Source organism: Polypterus senegalus, chromosome 15, assembly GCF_016835505.1.
Source record: "Polypterus senegalus isolate Bchr_013 chromosome 15, ASM1683550v1, whole genome shotgun sequence".
Lineage (NCBI taxonomy): Eukaryota > Metazoa > Chordata > Cladistia > Polypteriformes > Polypteridae > Polypterus > Polypterus senegalus.
This window is the reverse complement of record NC_053168.1, coordinates 52,299,795-52,321,882: the sequence shown is the minus strand read 5'-3', so window position 1 is coordinate 52,321,882 and position 22,088 is coordinate 52,299,795. Positions and strand designations below refer to the sequence as shown.

Genomic DNA, 22,088 nt, shown 5'->3' with positions numbered 1-22,088 from the left:
GAATGAAAAAAATGTTTGGGTAATAGAAATAATTACGATCACCTGGCACTACAAGACAAGGAGAAAATAAAACATTTAGGCGTTAGCAACCATTTTACCAGGATTGCATTTTCATTTTTGTAAAAGTTAGACCTCTTATAACATCACAAGATACTAAAAAAATCAATTCATGCTTTTGTTTTTAGCCAACTAGATAACTATATTACACTCAACCCAAGACAGACAAAAATAGAATACAGTTAGTTCAGAATGAATCTCAGCCAGTAAAAGAAAATCTGAACACATCCGACAGGTCTTAGCATTGTTATATTGGTTACCTGTGTCCTTTAGAATCGATCTTACAATACTATTAATGGTATAAAGCTGTGAACAATCTTGCTCCTTCTTATATTTTATAGTGCTTGTCCCCTTATATTTCCAGTAGTAATCTTAGATGCCTGAATAATAGTTTGCCGGTTATTCCATGAGCTAAGCATAAAGGAAGTGGTGAAGCGGACTTTTGTGTTTATATGTCTTACCCATAGAGAGACGCCAGGCTAATATCTAAGAACATTTTATAAAATAATCTACAAAAAAATATTAAAGATTCTATATGCATTGCAATATCATATAATTTATAGGATTTGCAAGCATCATTTACTACTATTCTTAATTTTCTTTTCCAGTTTTCTATAGTTTTGCATCACCACCATCTGATCAAAGAATGGTGCAGCTGTTTGTGATGTTGGAAAGAATTTGGATACTCCAACTGTTGATGGGATCCACTGCATTGAATCATCTAGGATGAAACACAAAAACAAGGAACTACTACCAAATATAGACGTGCTTAAGAATACCCAGCGATTTGGCAATGGAAACTCTGTGGGTTTACTTTATTTATTTGGGATTTTGTTCATTGTAGAGATTAGTGAAAGGTGGCTGCTGGACCTCATTGCCTTAAAGATGACAGACTCCATAGCTAGGAATATGAGGTTGACAAATTACATGACTCCTTCACAGCTTCTCAGTACAGTTTCAAATTTCCAAAGCATTTGTGAGCTCACTGCATTTGGACAGTCAATTATCATGGGGCCAAACTATACTGGCTGCTGCACAAATATTTCCAGGTATGACAAAGGCAACCTCAATCCTGGCCCATTTTTTTCCAATTAGTTTTGATTTCTCATGTTTGTGATATCACACAGGCACGCCTACCTTTTGTTTGGATCAGGGATGTCATATTTGCCAAAACAACAAAACAAAAAGGAGACCCTAAAATGTCGAAACGGGAGATCAGAATTTGACGAATCTAAAGCTTTTGCTCCTCCCCTATAGATCCACTGCATTGAATCATCTAGGATGAAACACAAAAATAAGGAACTACTACCAAATATAGATGTGCTTAGGAATGCACAGCGATCATTTGGCAATGGAAACTCTGTGGGTTTACTTTATGTTACACCTTGCATGCTAGAGTTTGTGTTTTTCTCTCCTGTCTGGCAATATAACCATAGTATTAGACTCATTATAATATATGCAGTGGTAGAGCTGCTGCCTCACAGTTAGGAGACCAGGGTTCGCTTCCCGGGTCCTCCCTGCGTGGAGTTTGCATGTTCTCCCCGTGTCTGCGTGGGTTTCCTCTGAGCGCTCCGTTTTCCTCCCACAGTCCAAAGACATGCAGGTTAGGTGGATTGGCAATTCTAAATTGGCCACTAGTGTGTGCTTGGTGTGTGGGTGTGTTTGTCCCGCAGTGGGATGGCACCCTGCCCAGAATTGGTTCCTGCCTTGTGCCCTGTGTTGGCTGGGATTGGCTCCAGCAGACCCCCGTGACCCTGTGTTCGGATTCAGCGGGTTGGAAAATGGATGGATATAAACAAAAAAAACAGTAGCAAATAAATCCATAATTAAGAACATTGTTTTATCTTGTTTATCTCCATTATGTTTGTATTGATTTATTCCTATTTATAAATTTTTGGCATTTCATTTATTTATGCATTTATATACTATTCTGTTTCTTGTTTTTTTTTTCCCCTTGCTTTGAGCTACAGTACTGTACATGTTTTGTAAGAAAATGTGCTATAGAAACAAATATTGTTATTTTTGAAAACAGCCTGGATGACATTCTGCCTACCCAGTTGAGTCATCAAAATGGTGTGCTAGAATCTCTTTGAGGCCATCTGAAATGTAACCTTCATGGCTTCGCCAAGTTCGACCCACACAGTGGCTTTTGCTTTAGCCACTGCTGTACCTTTTTTCTTTTTTAGGCCTACCAGTATCTCTCAGGCAACTTTAGAGAGCCTGCTACTAACACTGCATAGAAGGCAGCTTTCTCCCATATGACAGCTTTCTTTACTTCTGGTTTCTACTACTGAATCCTAGGATTGCCAGCATGGCAGGCACGATCAACCTTCATGCTGCATTTCATTATTACTGAGATATTCAAGAGGGACAGAGTGTATGATCCTAACTAAATTGCTGAACAAACTCTTCAGGGAGTAAAAGCTGAAATCGCCTCAAACTGAGTCATCCTATACAGTATAAGTTTTGACTTACATACAAAATAGGGTTATAAATGTCATCGGGAAAATCATAACCTAAATTTGTATGCAAATCGGAAGTAGCAAAAATGTTCATTATTAGAAATACTGGCAAAAACTGCATAATGCATTATTACTTTTACTGAAAGATATTGTTTCACTGTCATTTTACTAATAGGTTTGAAATATCACTGCACTTTAAATCACAACACACAAATAATGTAAACTGCAATAAACCACAGGTATATACATTACTTGTGTTTATATTATGTTAATTGTATGCTTAAGTATCCTTAAGTGTTTGATAATACATTACCTCAAAGTTGTAAAAGGTAGAATGATGCCACGAAAAGCCACCACTAACTGATGAATGATGCCTCATTAGTGAGGTGCCGTTTGCTAAGGGACCACTAAAAGATGCCCCCTTCCCCTACCACCAGCTATATGCTCTATGGCAGGGGTCCTCAATCACGATCCTGGAGGGGCCGCAGTGGCTGCAGGTTTTTGTTCCAACCATCTGCTTAATAAGAAGCCCTTATTGCTCCAGTAACACTTCTGCGTCACTTTAATAGTCTTGCTCATTAAGATTTTGAACCCTTATTGCTTATTTTAGTCTTAAACAGCTATATTATTGGGTTTTAATTGCTCCTAATTAGGAATAACATGCAAACGGCAAAAGAAACCAGCGTTTCTCCATTTAGCTTGCTACCATTTATAAGTGTGTGTATTTATCATGTACTATTGGGTTTAATTAAACACTAGGAAGGAAAGTGAATATAAAAAAGTGAAGGACTGAGAATTACTCCATTTTAGCTTTCAAATCATTTGAATGATATCCTTAGAAAGGGGAAAAAAATCTAGTATATGAGAATGACTTAAAGCACTAACAAGCCATGAAATTAAATTATTAGCAAGAAATGCTTTCTAATTAAGCAACCAGGTTAGAACAAAAACCTGCAGCCATTGCAGCCCTCCAGGACTGTGATTGAGGACCCCTGCTCTAAGGCAACATGGATATATACTTGGTACACAGAGTTAAAAAGTAGCGATTTCTACTGCTCTATTAAATGGACAGCTGCCAAATAAACTGCTTGCCAATCGCAGAAATGATTCTCTGGATGCACATGCTGCCAGTTAAATTCAATGACACATGCATGTGAAAGTACAAAATAACTGAAAATGGTGACAAAGCCTATAAATCTCATCTATATGAATACAAGGAAATGATTAATGGCCCAACTATGACACATTTTAATGCAGATGTATACACATATAACATACCGCATCTCAAAATAACAAAAGTCAAATTGGTGAGGATTTTGACAGAGAAACTTATTGGTGGGATCTGTTTTAAAAAAAAAAATAAAAATAAAAAATAGAGAATACAACATTAATGTAGTATTCAATTAATTTTTATATTTTTGTGTGTACTGGAGAAAGATCATGCATCAATGTGACATAATCCTTTAAGACTAGAATCCCTGAATCCTAAGAAAAAACTTGTAATCCAGGCCCACCTTAAATTCCTTTCGCTCCTCACCATCAGCGTCTTTTGGTTTGTAAAATGTGTTGATCAGCACAAGCAGCAAGCCGACAGCTATCCCTTCCCCCCACTTGACAGAGCTCAACTCAGGCAAAAAGTTTTCCCAGCTCAAGCCAAGGCTACTTATCTGCGTTTAATGTGCCTGGAGTTGTATAGGATGGTCCGGAACCAATTATGCAATTTTCATTACGCTATAACTTAAGTTTATTACATAGAAAATCACACAAAAAATTCCGGACCATCCAGAAGTGTACAAACTGATGACATGAAGAATTATCTTCGCGCCAAACTGGAATTGTCCCCAAATAAATCAAAGTCATCCAAATGATCTGGATCTGCATAATTATATCTGGACCACCCTGTATAGGGTAAATAATACAGTATATCGTTATTTCAAATACATGCATTTCATGTGTGTTCCATATCTACAAAGATTTGGTTAAGTATAGGATGAAAGGAAATGCGAGGCAAGAAATGCTGAACATGTACCTAAAGCACAAACTTTTTCCATGTTATACTAATAATGATGTGAAGTGTATAATGTGTGAAGACTTTAATCCAAATATCAAACACATGCTCTTTTATTCAAAAATATAACCAAAGTTTATTAAGGGAAAAAAAAAAAAAAAAAACACCATTCAATTTACATGTTGCTGTCAATGAGTTACAAACCCAAGCTCAAATGTCAATCGACAGAAAGCTAATACGTATTCCTGGATAGTGCAGCTGCTGCTCATCGGTTCGAGACCGATCATCTATTCTCTGTAATATTCACTGTGTTTATATTGTGGTAGAAGATGGAGTGTTATGCACTTGTGTACAACAAATCTTTATAAATAAACGTTGCTGTAATAAGTTGCAGATAAACCCCCCTCTCCCCATCCTGTATATAAAGCTGGGCTACAAGAAGGTATATATGGTAGCCCAGCAGACTACCATATGCATTTACATTTGTTCACCCATTGCTAGGGGGCGGATTGGCTAACATTTACTCGAGCCGATTAAAATGTAAAGATATCAGTTTTGGTAAGTTCAAGTCCTTTGAGTATCTCGCCGTTGTTATCCATGGAGATTCTCAAGTTCTAGTACTATCCGTGTATAGACCTCCTAAATATAACGCGTCGTTTTTTGAGGAATTCTCTGACTTAATGTCAATTTTAATTACTAACTATGACACACTTCTAATAGTTGGCGACTTTAATTTTCATATAGATAATCAGTGTGATCTAAAAGTAAAAGAATTTATGAACCTCCTGGATTCTTTTGATTTGAGACAACTCATAAATCAGCCTACACATAAAGCAGGTCATACGTTAGACTTAGTGATTACTAAAGGACTGAAAGTTGATATAAAACAGATCATTGATATTGGTCTATCAGACCATTTTCTTCTACTTTTTAATATAGAAATAATGATAAAAAACACTCATGAGAAGCATATTGTTAAAAAACGCTTCTTTGACTCGGCAGCAGCTTTAAAACTTACAAACATTTTAAGCAATCAGTCCGTTTATAGTGCCAGCTATAATAGCGAGGATAATGTAAATAGTAAGGTGGAAAGATTTAATACTAAAGTGAGAGCTGCTGTTGACATAGTTGCACCTGAAAAGACAGTGAAAAAATCTTCTAGCATTGTTATACCATGGAAGACCCAAAGAGTGTCTGATTTAAAGAGAACATGCCGTAGAGCTGAGCGTCAATGGAGGAAGACTAAACTTACTATCCACCATGAAATATTAAAAGTCAAAATAACAGAATACAATAACACTGTCCGTCTTGAGAGACGCTGCTATTTCTCAAGATTATAAATAACAATGCTAGTAATCCCAGAGTCTTATTTTCTACAATTGATCGCCTACTAAACCCAGGTAACTCAAAGGAATGCCTCCTAAGTGCTTCCAGTGAAACCTGTGAGGCTATCGCTGTATTTTTCAATCAAAAAATTAATGATATTAGAAATAACATAGTATATCCCTCCAACACTAAGGATCCTCCTAAACCCCAGCATCCTGTTATAAACAAATTAAACTCTTTCACTAGGATAGATTTACCTGATTTAAAAAAATAATCTCTCAATTAAAACCCTCCACCTCGTCCTTGACCCGATACCAACAAGGTTTTTCAAAGAAGTATCAGGCGTGCTAATTGATAATGTTCTGGACATAGTAAATTCGTCACTAGATACGGGGGTCTTCCCAGACTGTCTTAAGACTGCTGTAGTTAAACCCCTACTTAAGAAACATAATCTTGCACCCTCAGCTCTTGAAAATTTTAGACCCATCTCTAACCTGCCTTTCTTAAGTAAAGTTCTAGAGAAGGCAGTCATTATGCAGTTAAATGACCACCTAAATAAACATGCTATTCTTGATAAATTTCAGTCAGGTTTTAGAACAAATCACAGCACAGAAACTGCACTCGTTAAAGTAGTAAATGACTTGCGGGTAAATGCAGACAGAGGCCATTTATCTGTTCTCATCCTCTTAGATCTGAGTGCTGCATTTGACACCATTGATCACAACATTCTTAGAAATCGCCTTAGTCAATGGGTGGGCCTCTCTGGCAGTCTTAAATTGGTTTGAATCCTACCTGACAGGGAGAAAATTTTTGTTAGTTGTGGGAATTACAACTCAAGACACATGATATCCGATATGGTGTTCCACAAGGCTCTATCCTGGGTCCGCTGTTATTCTCAATCTACATGCTTCCGTTAGGTCAGATTATCTCAGGGCACAACGTGAGCTACCACAGCTATGCTGATGACACACAGCTGTACTTATCAATAGCACCTGATGACCCTGATTCTATTGATTCACTAACAGAATGTCTGACTTGTATCTCAGAATGGATGAATAGTAATTTTCTCAAGTTAAATAAAGAGAAAACTGAAATCTTAGTGATCAGCAATAATGGATACAATGAGGCTATTAGAAATAAACTGGATACATTAGGATTAAAAGTCAAGACGGAGGTAAAAAGCTTAGGGGTGATTGTTGACTGTAATCTGAATTTTAAATCACATATTAATCAGATCATTAGGACAGCATTTTTCACTTAAGAAACATAAGTAAAGTTAGACCTCTTATATCACTGAAAGATGCTGAGAAATTAGTTCACGCGTTTGTTTTCAGTCGACTAGATTACTGTAATGCACTCCTCTCAGGACTACCCAAAAAAGACATAAATCGTTTGCAACTAGTGCAGAATGCAGCTGCTAGAATCCTAACTAGGAAAAGAAAATCGAACACATTTCTCCAGTTTTAATGTCACTACACTGGTTACCTGTGTCATTCAGAATTGACTTTAAAATTCTGCTTATGGTTTATAAAGCCTTAAATAATCTCGCCCCATCTTATATATCGGAATGTCTGACACCTTATATTCCAAATCGTAACCTCAGATCCTCAAATGAGTGTCTCCTTAGAATTCCAAGAACAAAACTTAAAAGAAGTGGTGAGGCGGCCTTCTGCTGCTATGCACCTAAAATCTGGAATAGCCTGCCAATAGGAATTCGCCAGGCTGATACAGTAGAGCACTTTAAAACACTGCTGAAAACACATTACTTTAACATGGCCTTTCTATAACTTCAGTTTAATCTTAATTTAACTTAATCCTGATACTCTGTATGTTCAATTTCCTCATAATAACTATTCATGGTGGCTCTAAAATCCGTACTGACCCCTACTCTCTTTTCTGTTTCTTTTTCCGGTTTCTTTGTGGTGGTGGCCTGCGCCATCACCACCTACTCAAAGCTTCGTGATGCTCCAACAATGATGGACGGATTAAAAGGCAGAAGTCTACGTGACCATCATCATCATCATCAAGCCCTTCCGTGAGAACCCTAAATCCAAAGAGGACTGTTTCATTTATGTTAGGTAGAATGCCCAGAGGGGACTGGGCGGTCTCATGGTCTGGAATCCCTACAGATTTTATTTTTTCTCCAGCCGTCTGGAGTTTTTGTTTTTCTGTCCCCTGGCCATTGAACCTTACTCTTATTCGATGTTAATTAATGTTGATTTATTTTGTTTTATAATTGTGTCTTTCATTTTTCTATTCTTTAATATGTAACGCACTTTGAGCTACTGTTTGTATGAAAATGTGCTATATAAATAAATGTTGTTGTTGTTCTAACACCAGATGAAAACTACTGCCTACCGCCAGGTGACCAGAGAGGCCCAGTGGCTCAGCCAACAAATGGGTCATTAACACATACTCTGCATTATCACATTTGGCGACTATACAGCTTACTACTCTAAAAGTTCTTGGATGACACACTTTTTAATGTTACCAATCCTTTCCTCTTTACCTACTCTCCAACACACCCTAATAATACGTACTTTATTTCTTGACAGAAAGCACATCCAAGGTTGCCCAAAGAGCATTGCAAGATATGTTAATTGGTACATCTCCTACTGCATAATATGATTGTACATGATTCTTTAAATACCTCCTAGGTATCCTCACAGCCTCCTTGTTAAGAGATGCAAAAAGGACATCCACCATTTCATACCACTGCTATTTGGCTCTGGATATTGAGACTGAAAACCCCAAGCATTACAGGTAGTGACAAACCTCACTGTGGAAGTAGTCAATGAAATTTCTGCCTGCATTGGTTGGCCTATGAACGGTCACTCTGCAAAACCAAATGGCTCTTCATGTACTACCTGGCCTGCCATGGAGGCACTTGTGCAGTTATTGGGACCCCGTGTTGTATCTACATTTCTGATGAGAGTTTTTTCCTTTATTTCAGATCTTATTTGACATGATTTGAATGAACTGAACAAAAAGGTGAAAGCAATGACCACTGGTTAACTGGCCCGACGAATGACATACCTCAATGGCTGCAAGGGCTAATTTTTTTATTCCATTTAAATGTATTAGCTTAGCAGACACTTTTACAAAACAGGTCAACATAATTGAGTAAACACCAGTACCAATTCTTTGGACACCCCATACTTGCTTGCCAAATCCATAGCATTTTTCCATGCCAGGATACAGCTGAATCTACACAAGAGGTAGGATTTAAACCATTTAAGAGCATTCATAGTGATACTGAAGTCAGGCTTTATGGTTCCTACTTGCAATAATTATTTTGTATAAGATAATCAAATGTTGTATGTTAGTGTGCCAGGAAACTATAATTAGCAACATGGTTGTTGTAATTTTTACTGTTAATATGGGAGAAGATCCGAAGAACTTCTTTCTGAACTGAACTTTCTCTCATTCGATATTAGGATGAAACGAAAAAAGTTAATTGTCCTAGAAGAACAAAAAAGGCTGGAATTGAGAAGAAAAATATATTTCTCTATATGTGTATTTTCATATTTCTGTATAACAGGAGTATTCCTAGACATACTCTAAAATGATGACAATCTGATCATGTGAAAAGTGGTCTTCCTTAAGCTTCTGACTCTCATTTTAACTTTTCATTCCCTTGGAAGGTATCTAACCACTTTCTAGCTGTTGATATATACAGGTATGTACATTTTTCTTTATCTTAGAGATTTATAAGCTTAGGAATTTCCTGGTTTAGGCAGGATTTTAAGTAACGACACTTGCTAAGCCTCAATCATTAAAGTAGAATCCATGACAAAGGCATGACATGATTTGTCTTCATTTTAACCACTACACACATAAAATATGAAATTTCAGTAAGGTTGTGCAGAGTTGTGACATCTACTCTATGTATTAATAATTTAAATTCAACCAAATCCTGGAACCACTGTGGCCATCCAGGACCAAAATTGCTAATCAGTATCAAATAAGTAAACATTACTTGCTGAACTGAGATTATAACTTATCAATTCTGAAATAGTGTAAAGCATTACATTCCTGTTCCTATTGTATCTTATGGATAATTATTTTTTAAGGTACAGTACAGGCATCTGTCAGAGGAATTGCGAGAATGCAAGGAGTAGAGTTGGCAAAGGTGGATAAGTTTAAATACTTGGGATCAACAGTACAGAGTAGTGGGGATTGTGGAAGACAGGTGAAGAAGAGAGCAAAGGAAGGGTGGAATGGGAGAAGAGTGTCAGGAGTAATTTGTTACAGATGGGTATCAGCAAGAGTGACGAGGATGGATAGGATGAGAAACAAGTACATTAGAGGGTCAGCTCAGGTTGGATGGTTGGGAGACAAAAATCGGAGAGGCGAGATTGTGTTGGTTTGGACATGTGCAGAGGAGATATGCTGAGTATATTGGGAGAAGGATATTAAAGATAGAGCTGTCAGGCAGAAGGAAAGGAGGAAGGCCTAAGAGAAGATTTATGGATGTTGTGGGACAGGACATGCAGGTGATGGTGTAACAGAACAAGATGCAGAAGACCGAAAGGTATGGAAGAAGATGATCCGCTGTGGCAACCCCTAACAGGAGCAGCCGAAAGAAGAAGAAGAAGGCGGCAGCATACTCATAATCATGTCTGATTTAGATATAAAAGTGTAGACAGAGTCTAGAAAGTGTTAAAAATCTCTTTTCGTTTTAAACAGATAAAAACAAGCCACGCTTTTTAAAGTGTTTAATATTTATAATAAAAATGTGTGGAAAGCTTTAGTACTTTTGACTCATGCCGAAAATGAGACACTAACAATTGTGTCCTAAATTTGGTTTTAGAGAGAAAGAAAAAAAAGATAGCCACCTTTGTACATTAAGAATAAAGTATGCAATATAAAGTAAAGCAGGTTCAACATTTTCTGTTGTATGAAAGGCTTAGTAGAAAGATAGGTAAATAGTTTTCATCTTCTCATTTAGTAGAAAGACAAAAAAAAAACGAATTTATAAAAAGTTTACCTTTATTGTTTATTTAACTAAAAGTGGTATTTTAAACATTTCAGTTAAATATCAAAATCATTTGTTTTTGTATACATTATTATTGAACCTAAACACCACATAGAACGGGGTGGCACTTAAAAAAGTCACTCATAAATAAGGGCTTGAACTACATACCTTGTGTGGATCGATATACTTTTCTTGCAGATTTGGCTTGCATTAAGCCCTGCTTCTGCAAGAGAAAAATTATAAACAATCTTAAGATGAAATATGAACAAAATGTGGCAGCACTCCCCAAGGCTTTTTTGGCTTGTGGCAAAAACAAATGAACAGTCCAAAATGATATTACTTTTTCTAAACAACAGTAGCCAGGTTGAGTCTCAATTAAAACAGTACATTAACAGTTTGATAATTAGAACAACTAAAATGCATATCACATGAAGGAAAAAAAAAAAAACTGGTCTAGTAAAAGGCTCCTTTCTCACATCTTTAATCACAATTCACCAGACATTGCAGCCAAAGCTCAGGAGCGGTTAGAACCGTAAAATCAATGTAGGAATCACAATATCCTGACCAAATATTAGTGATTAAAACAGACTATTGTTCAGAACATCTGCTTAATTACAGCTTCACCCAAATTCCAAAAAAGGCTTTCAATAGTAAAGGGAAGGCCAAGTGCTCATTTTCCTTTCAGTTTGTATTCTTGAGAAGGTACTGTATTGTTAACACCAGAGGTGGAGCTACTTCTATGAGCATCTGCCAATTACTTTTATACATACCAAAAACTTCCATGAAATACTGCCAGCAGGTAAAACAAATGAAGGCATTTTATAAATTAGTTGTACTGTATAGCACAGGCTGATGCCAATGTTATAAAAACAGTTCAATTAATATGTACAGAAAATTATGCATATTCAAATAAAATAATTATCCAAACTAAATAAAAACACACATAAGTAATCATTTATATACAGGTTGCTTTTTAAACCCAAATAGCTGATCATTCAATCAATATTTTGTACATATAACACCATTTTCAACAAGCATAATACTCTCTAAAAAGCAAACAATAACATAACACCAACTGACAACAATTGTTAAAGTTCATAGATAGATAGATAACATATTTAAGAATGATCTCATACCTTTCAGACTTTCCCAGTCAATATGGGTCCCAAGCATGGTTGCTCACCTCTTCGCACTTTTAAACACTAGACAACTGGTATATTTCAAATTTATAACAACATGACACAGACAGTGGGCAGTATTGTAGGGACACACTCACAGAGAATACTAAAGAAGCCCAGATATAAAGTCAGGCTTATTGTCATCTCTCTACAGATCCATGTAATCTGTACTTGCATGTCTCCTCAAAACAGTTGACTGTATAGTCTTAAGAAGATCACAGCAAGTTGTAGACAGCTGCAGAGCCCATCAGTTACAGTCAATTGTGGAGTGTGACACCTCCAGCGACTTAATCGGAGCGCTTGGTGACTTGCTATGACAAAAGTCGAACTGCTTTCATTTTCATGGAGCGAGTCACACTAGTCATAGGGGTAGCCTTTAATATTTAATAGTCAATATGCTGTCAAACAGAATTATAATGCCCACAGACAGCGAGGAACCCTGGCAGCTAAGTAAAGTGACTATTTAGACTATGCAAATAGAAGACAGACTTGTTGAACTTTACCGCTAGCTGTTTGACGTTTCATGATTGTCATATCACGTGTAAAAAGAAAAGATAGACAAGAAGTTTGTAGCTTACTCCAGTGTGCTCCAAGTTGACTTGCTGCCAAAATGGATAAGTCGTAGCACTTTCAGGACACAACACAAAATTTGGAATTGTGATGAAAAGTCATAAGGTAATCATGTAATTTCATTCCCCACGAGTCCTAACTGAGTATCAATCAATCAATCAATCAACATTTATTTATATAGCACATATTCATACAAAAAAATGTAGCTCAAAGTGCTTTACAAAATGAATAGAGAAATAGAAGACACAATAAAAGATAAACATAAGTCAACATTAATTAACATAGAATAAGAGTAAGGTCCGATGGCCAGGGTGGACAGAAAAAAAAAAAAAAAAACTCCAAAAGCTGGGGAAAAAATAAAATCTGTAGGGGTTCCAGACCAAGAGACCGCCCAGTCCCCTCTGGGCAATCTACCTAACATAAATCAAACAGTCCTCTTTGTATTTAGCATTTTCATGGAAGGACCTGATGATGATGGTCACGTAGACTTCTGGCTTTCAGTCTATCAATGTTGGTGCATCATGATGCTTTGAGTAGGTGGTGGTGGCGCAGGCCGCCACCACAAAGAAACCGGAAAAAGAAACAGAAGAGAGAGTAGGGGTCAGTACGGATTTTAGAGCCACCATGAATAGTTATTATGAAGAATTGAACATACAGAGTATCAGTATTAAGTTAAAGTGAAGTTATAAAAAGGCCATGTTAAAGTAATGTGTTTTCAGCAGTGTTTTAAAGTGCTCTACTGTATTTGCCTGGCGAATTCCTATTGGCAGGCTATTCCAGATTTTGGGTGCATAACAGCAGAAGGCCGCCTCACCACTTCTTTTAAGTTTAGCTTTTGGAATTATAAGGAGACACTCATTTGAAGATCTAAGGTTACGATTTGGAATATAACGTGTCAGGCATTCCGATATATAAGATGGAGCGAGATTATTTAAGGCTTTATAAACCATAAGCAGTATTTTAAAGTCAATCCTGAATGACACAGGCAACCAGTGTAGTGACATCAAAACTGGAGAAATGTGTTCGGATTTTCTTTTCCCAGTTAGGATTCTAGCAGCTGCATTCTGCACTCGTTGCAAATGATTTATGTCTTTTTTGGGTAGTCCTGAGAGGAGTGCGTTACAGTAATCTAGTCTACTGAAAACAAAAGCGTGAATTAATTTCTCAGCATCTTTCAATGATATAAGAGGTCTAACTCTAGCTATGTTTAAGTGAAAAAATGCTGTCCTAGTGGTCTGATGAATATGCGATTTAAAATTCAGATTACAGTCAACGGTTACCCCTAAATTTTTTACTTCCGTTTTAACTTTTAAACCTAGTGCATTAAGTTTATTTCTGATAACCTCGCTGAATCCATTATTGCCAGTACACGTGGAGTATTGAGTAACGTCACACAATCACAGTCAACAAAAAAATAACTGCAGTCATTAATTTCACAAGCTATCTGACTAGTCTTGCAATGTCACGTCTGACTAACTGGTCTCCAACCCCTGTCTTTCCGGGGGTAGCGGCTTGACTACCTTAAAAAGTGTCATACAGCATCCCCAATCTCAATTTGTATCTCTCTCTCATACCAGTCAAACCCATGTCTCAATTCACTTCCTCACTCCGAGCTCAGTAGGTCTCAGTAAGTCAAAGTGTATTTACCCACAAACAATCCCAATCAGGGTAGTGCTACATATGCAGTAGGTAAACTTCTGAGCCATCAGTTTACTTAATATGTGACATCTTTATGGCAGCTAAATCATTGCTTCGCCACTTAAAGAGGCAAATCAACTGTTGCTCTACCAGCCTAGGACCATGCCTTTGATCAGGAGAAACCATTATCATAAACATTCATATCTTTTTTCCAGACTGAACTGTGAATGCTTTAAAGAAACCAAATTTTTTTTTTTTGTTCTATACCCCAAGTTATTTCTAGTGATGGACAAAAATAATTGTTGATCTCATGCTTGCATGGAGAAACAAAGAAAAATCCTGATATAATGAGTGCCAGTAGGCTGCAATGCTGAGCAGCTGCAAATAATACAAAAAATGTTCACCCAAAAAAAAAAATCTTTAAAATTACTTATGTCGCACATTCCACGTGTCTGGTATCCAATCATATGCTGACAAAGTTCCAAACATGTATTAAACTGTTAAAATACAGCAAAATAAACCATTTTAGGAAAACCAGAACAAAGTGAGCTGAAGCCCATAAAACTCCACCCACCCCAAATGCCCACCTAGTAACTGTTCACTTATTGGCTATCATGCAGCATCATGTGATATAAACATTTCAGAGTTGGATCTCAGAGATATGTAAAACTAGAGGTTAAAAGTTAAACAAAGCCTTGCGAAAACACATGCCTCGTATTTGTGCATATCCAAGATGCTTCAACAACCTGAAAATCAATTCACCACTGTTGCTAATGAGTACTTGATTTATGGATTAACAAACAAATAAGGGGAGAGGAGAGTCTTCAATTCAAAAACTGGACTCTTGAGTACATTCCTTTTGTCCACAAGATAATTTTCTGGAAGGGGTATACTTAATAGGGGCGGCACGGTGGCGCAGTGGTAGCGCTGCTGCCTCGCAGTTAGATGACCCGGGTTCGCTTCCCAGGTCCTCCCTGCATGGAGTTTGCATGTTCTCCCCGTGTCTGCGTGGGTTTCCTCCGGGCACTCCGGTTTCCTCCCACAGTCCAAAGACATGCTGGTTAGGTGGATTGGCGATTCTAAATCGGCCCTAGGGTGTGCTTGGTGTGTGGGTATGTTTGTGTGTGTCCTGCGGTGGGTTGGCACCCTGCCCAGGATTGGTTCCTGCCTTGTGCCCTGTGTTGGCTGGGATTGGCTCCAGCAGACCCCCATGACCCTGTGTTCAGATTCGGCTTGTTGGAAAATGGATGGATGGGTATACTTAATATTTTTAGCACATAACTGGATACCTGACAAGCATGTTATGCAACATGAGTATTCAGAGAACTTTTTCATGGAGATTTTCATATCGTTTATGGTTGTTCAGCATTGGTCCCCACTGAGATCCATTTTATCAAGAATTTTGCTATCTGTGTTCTGTCATGAAATCTTAATGTTCAATATTGAAAAGAAAACGTAAATGTTTTTATGGGTTATTAGTATAAGCAGTTTGTGACTATGTGCCTAGGATAAAAACTCAATTGAAAAATCAGACCACAAATGTTAGGATTAATTAGTACAGAAATCTAGTTAATTCTGAAGGCTTTACAAACATTTTTCCTGAAACAGTAGTTTCTACAAAGGTTTATGTAGCACATTCATCCTTCTATGTGTTGAAACTGTTTTATTTAGTAGAGTGATGTGGGACAGCAGGAGCATTTCCAAATAATAATAGGCACAATGAAAATTCAGGAAGAGGCACTATTTCATTGTAGGACACACACTCACACGCACACTTAAATTAGGTAAGTTCACAGTTGCTAGTTATCCAGCAAGTAAATACAGAGTCAGTTGTAAAAACAGAACAGTTTGCTTTTTCTATGTTGTCACACATGCATATTTAGGAGGCAACTAAAGGGCTTGAGTACATGTAATTCCATGCCAGACCACGGGGCGGCGAAGTGCACTAATTCTCTCTCTCGATTCCTTACAGACCATTCTCGGAAAATCCCGCCCAGCTCTGGGGCAGCCAACGACGTCACTTCTGGTTCCAGTCCTGGTGACATCACTTCCCTTACTGGCTCTTAAACCTGCCATTTTGTTTCTACTAAATCAGTTCTGTTTTGGACTCAGTCATGTGAATATGTCAGTTTTGCAGCCGGGAAAAATTATATGGGTGGCTGCCCCAAACCTCAGTGTCGTTTGGTCGTTCTTGTGACAATGTATATAACTTTTATTCAAACTTAACGTTTACATTTCTTCATTCGGCGGAAACATTCACCCAAGCAACTTGTAAACTGCACTGTCATATCTATTTACATATATAGAGGGAGCAAGATTAGGTTTACAGTTGTTTGTATGGAACAAGACATGCGGGTTGTGATTATTACAATAGCTTTCTAAACTTTATTAACTAAAAAGAATGTCACAGTGCACTTAGGTACAATCTTCTAAGTGCTCAAATTGCTGGCTGACATTATTTCATTACCTAAAATGGGTAAGGAATCAATGGCCTCCATGCCGTTTACGGCCCGAAAGGCAGTTTAATCCGGCCCACCAGGCATTTCATTAATTATTATTTTTTTCCCATTAATGACTAACACAAAAAGCAACTCATAAAAAAATAAATTTTGGCAATTATTTTTTCCCCTGAAATAAAATAATAAAATAGCGGAGAGGGGTGTCTGGGTGGAACGCTCTGGCTGTATGCCAATCTGGGTAAAAGTCAGAGTGAACACAACAGGCTTATCATCACTTATCTTTGACACATCACAGCATCAGTGAAGAAAAGAAAAGTAGATGTAAAATGTAGAGTTTCCAAAGAGAAATGGATACATGATTACTTTTCTGTTGACGTGAAAGATGGACCGGTGTGCCCAGTTTGTGGGGATATGCTCACAGTGAAGAAAAAGGCAAATCTTCAGTGTTGTTACAGCTCGAAACATGCTAAATTGGATGAGCTGAAAGGACATACCCACTTGAATAAAGTTAATGTTCTTTGACATAGTTTGGATGCCCAATAAGCTGCTTTCACAAGATCGCGTTCTGACAGGGAAGCAGTCATGCGGGCGAGTTTTATGGTAAGCAAGCTAATTGCTAAGAAACTGAAACCTCATTCAGAAGGAGAATTTGTGAAGGAGTGCCTTGTTGCTGCTGCAAAGCTGCTAGCATTGGACAAAGTAAAATACGTACCAGAGTGTCAGTTTGTCTCAAACCACCATTGCAGAGCATATTACCGATATGACGCAAGATATTGAAAACTCACTGAAGAACAAAGCAAAAAAAATTCCAGTTTTTATCTCTGATCTGTGACAAAACAATGGAAATAACAAATACTGCCCAATTAGCAATTTTTGTGCGAGGGATTACTGATGAGTTTGATACAAGGGAGGAATTGCTGACTTTGCAAGCCGTACATGACACTACTAAAGGTGAGGATCTGTTTGAGCAAGTTGTTTTAGCTATTAGGAACTTTGAACTACCCTTTGAAAAAATTAAGAGGCCTTGCAACAAATAAAGCCCCTGCCATTGTTGGCCTGCAAAAGAGATTGACAGCATTGATTAAAAAAAGAAATGATTTGTTTCAGACTCAATCCAAGTGATTCAGTTGTATAACACTGTGTCATACATCAAGAAAGCCTGAGGGCACATTCCCTGAAGCTCAAAAACGTAATAACTTTCCTCAAAAGTATAGGTCAAAACCACCACCACCACTTCAAGGAGCTACTCAGTAAGCATGAGTCCGAGTACAGACAGTATGTATTAAGTTATCTTTTCAGTCGTTTGCTGGCCTCACTTGTCCATATGGTTGTAAGTACTGCTATTGGATGTGCAGTTTGAGTCCAGCAGAGAGTGTGTGTGTGTGTGTGTATAGCTTCTGTATTCTTTCCATTTTACTAGGGCTTATCGTTTTTTCACCTCAAAGCGGTTTAATTCAAAACTTAAGGTATTGCCATTTCAATTCAGGCTGTTCACAACCAAAAAATTCTTCTGAAACAGCAGATGATTGTGAGGTTCTCACTTTAGTGTTTAATAAGGCTCTTTTGTCAGATAAGGACATTGTCAGAGGATATCGCAATGATTTAATGGCAATCTAAACAGACCAGACACCAGCATCCCATTGTTTGATTTTTTTTTTTTGGGTGCAGGACTGAATATGATTCGCGAGTCATTGACCAAAAGACACTGAATGTTTAGTGCATTGGCCAATTTAGGCAGATAGGGAAAAATTAACAACAGCAAACAGCACAACTTTGTCATTGATGGTGTATTGATTAACAATAAATTGGCACAGTTTAAGTGAATCTGATCTACAATGGACTGGTGCCTCAAGCAGAACTCCCCCTTGCCTAGCACCTGTTGCTACCAACTTAAGCTTTGGTTGCAATAATTCATATGGTCCAGAAATCACCTATTCATTCGGCACCAATACCTAACACACGTAGTAAGCGCAAACAAAAGATGTGATAAGCTCTGTGTCAACTACAGTAATCGCAATATATGACACGCCTATAACAGAGAGAGTAAAAGTTAACGCGTTTCTCCTTGGAATAATTAACTTTTCTCATTAGTTTGCAGGGCACAAATAAGCGAATAACCCTACAGGGATGTGCAGTCAGGTGAGGCATCACAAAAAGTAAAAAAAAAAAAAAAAATACTAATAATAATATCAAATCAATTTGTCCACTAGTCTGTGCTATAAATTTGTTTTCTGTAGGATTCCAATAGTTTTGATCATTTTTATTGGCAAATTCGCTGATTTGGCACATTTCATGCTCATATACAGGGGAGAAATGTGAGGTGTGGTAGCGACAAGCCTCACCTCGGAAAGCGCTCTCCCTAACACATGGGGTAGATGCCAGCTGCTTGATCTCTGTATGTTACCAATATAAGGTTTGCAGACATGTTTATTACACACCCTAACTTTCCACAGTCTGGCTAATATCTTTAATGAATGTGTGCGACAGTCTTGCTGATACAACATAAAACCGCAGTGAAAAGGCACAAGGTGAGGCAGACAGTACCGCATCGCACCGAAGGGGGAGCATGTGAGCCAAACAGGTGCTTTTTGCTGCGGTTCTTCTGGGCAGAGGCTCTGGGCGCCAATAAGTTTGCGATATCAGAAAGTCAAGTACACTGCAGCAGTCTGTTTCTTTTTTTTGTTCCGACTGACTGCCAAAATGGAGGATTAAGAATTTTAAAACTAAAGGAAAATACGGAGGACTTTTACAAGAAAGCGACAGATTTTCGTGGAGAAGTATAGGTGCATGAACTTTTTACAAATAAAGGCAAGACCATAAACAGATTTCAATTTTATAAATAAAAAAAGGGATCAGACAAAGAAAAAAAATCCAATATTTAAAAACAACATTTTTACCTTAAATAAAATATTCCTTTATTTTTCTGGTTATCTTTTTGCTGAACAGTCTGCATTAAAATTTATTAAAGCATCCAAATTAAAAGCTTTTTAAAAGCCAACTAAATAATTTGATTAAAGTCAAAATTGAAATCCGTTTTTTGTATACCACTCTGTAATTTCATTTGTACTGAATGAGTATTAACTGTGAAACGGCAAAGGCAAATTCGGAACACGTTCGAGGGTGCAGAGCAAATGCACTCTCACCATTATAAAAGTAACGTTCTTTCTTAGACAAATATGTACCTTATATGTGTTTGTAAAGAATGCTGACGAGATATGAAACATAACCATAGTCAATGTGCATGCTGCCAAATGATTAGTGAATAAGCTACTCTTTTGGGTTCATATATTTCTCAATGTCACTCTGCAGGAGCTTGTGCCTCACCAGCCATGAACCTCATCGCACGTCATTGTAAGCATACAGCAGGAAAGTTTCCGCAAGGCACGATCAAGTCTATACCGTCCGACTCTTTCGCATGCACTTGCATTCACTTGTACCAGGTTAAGATCGGAGTCTCCGCCTAACTTCATACGCACGTATTTTTATGAAACTGGTGCAGCCATAAAAACACATGGCATTGTGACATGTTTCCCAGGTAAACAGTTCTTCAGATCCAGCTTAAAACCGTGAAGATTCAACTAAGAATCTTAGAAACATGTCCATTGCTAGTTGAATGAATAACCCAAATCTATTTAAACTTTCCAAAAAACAATGACGTTGATTAAACAAGATAAAGTTATAGTACTAGTTTTATGCAAGTAACGTATATCTTAAGGGCGAGATTTTAAAGTTTCGGTTCAACCCAGAAAACTAGCGTGTTTCCAAATAAAAATCACACACACTACTTAATAACACGTCAACCAAAAGTAAAGTCTGCTTTTATGACGACGACAGAAGAAAAGTGCGCAAACAAACTTGATAAGCAGGTACGCCACAAACAAGGAAAGAAAACAAAAAATGCGAAACTCGCTGGTGAAAAATAACTGGGCGCTTCTCCGAGTCGGTAAGGGCGCACCCAGGGCAGCGCTTTACACCCACCACGTCTTTTCTGCTAAATGACACGAGCGAAAGCAGAACTGACTGGAACATCTCACCGGACACCTGCAGGTAAAAAGGAAAAAAAAAAAAAGTTTGTGTCTATCAAAGAAAACTTTGTACGTCTCAATCGCTTACCTCAGCTTGCTCTTCGGATGGGTTGTCGGCGTCCCCAGTACGCACACACGAGCAACAGCTAATGAGGCAAGACATGTTTTAAAGCAATCATAAAAGGAAGCTCCCCAAAAAATCACCGGGCCGCTTCAGGGCAATTGTTACCTAGTCAAACGCTTCGATGACGTCAGAGTCATGAGACCAATTAAACAAGTTTACAGAGTGCGCGACTGAGCACTCGTAGATCGCTTTTACTGAGGAGTCCCGTCGTTTAAAATATTTTTGTAAATACATGCAAGTTCGATTTATTCAATTATGTAAATACTTTATTATAAAAATCTATTTATTCAATTATGTAAATACTTTATTATAAAAATTTAATACCCAGTTTTTTTTTTCAATCAGATCCGGACTTTATCTTATAATTGCATCAAAGGAGTCTGTAACTACAGGGCAAATTGTCTTTATTGAACATGAACCATTGATTTCAAGAAATAATTTTTTGGTATATATTGGGATAAGCTGCCCCTTGTGAGCAGAGATGATTTTTTACGGCAGACCCTGGTTATTATTATTGTTGTACTGACACCGTTCTCCAAGACCACTTAGAACTTTAGGTTATTTTCCTTTTTCCAACTAGATCCCATGTAGGTGAAGTGACTTTCTCATGATCACACAGTGTCAGTGGCTGAATTCCAAGGTTTTAATAGCTATGCCATCTCACCCTTTCCTTTGTCTCCCCCAAGGTTTCTCGTTCCTGGTTCATATGTGGAAAACATTTTGATGAGAACATATTCAACAAGGCCATAGTGAAGTTGCAGTCACTGGTTTCAGCCCTTATTGTCATGTAGATGACATTTCTGCAGTTGATGTATTTGTGTTATATCTAAACACTTAATTTTGTTGTTCAGTTTAGGATTGCAGAGTATTCACAACATAAAGTCCTAAATATTCTGGCCTGAAGATAAAGTTTAGACTGTTTGCAACATTCAGTGCCTAATTCTATCATAGAAGAAAAGCAGCCAAAAGCAGGATAGTTAACAGCTATGGTTAAGTACAGATACTGTATATCTATTGCAGTGGTTTACAATCCCTGTCCTGGAGGGCCCCTATGGCAATAGGTTTTTGTTCCAACCAGTTTCATAATCAGCAATCCATTTTGCCTCAAAATGATTTTACTGTTAAACAGCTGGTTGGCTATTTTCTTCTATTTTTCTGAATTTATAAAAGAGCAGTAGTATGAGGGCGGCACAGTGGGGCAGTGGTAGCGCTGCTGCCTCGCAGTTAGGAGACATCGGTTCACTTCCTGGGTCCTCCCTCCGT

General features: G+C 37.7%; 1 protein-coding gene across 1 annotated transcript in view; it reads right to left on the bottom strand.

Moving 5' to 3' along the window:
* The window catches only part of si:ch73-345f18.3, a 34,331-nt gene extending 13,367 nt beyond the window's left edge, over positions 1-20,964 (bottom strand). The window contains exons 1-2 of the mRNA XM_039736847.1: positions 20,790-20,964; positions 11,000-11,054 (exon numbers count right to left, since the gene is read on the bottom strand). Coding sequence (XP_039592781.1) covers positions 11,000-11,054; positions 20,790-20,864 — 130 coding nt within the window. The 5' untranslated portion in view covers positions 20,865-20,964. The remainder of the gene's footprint in view (positions 1-10,999; positions 11,055-20,789) is intronic.
* Between the last annotated feature and the right edge of the window lie 1,124 nt (positions 20,965-22,088).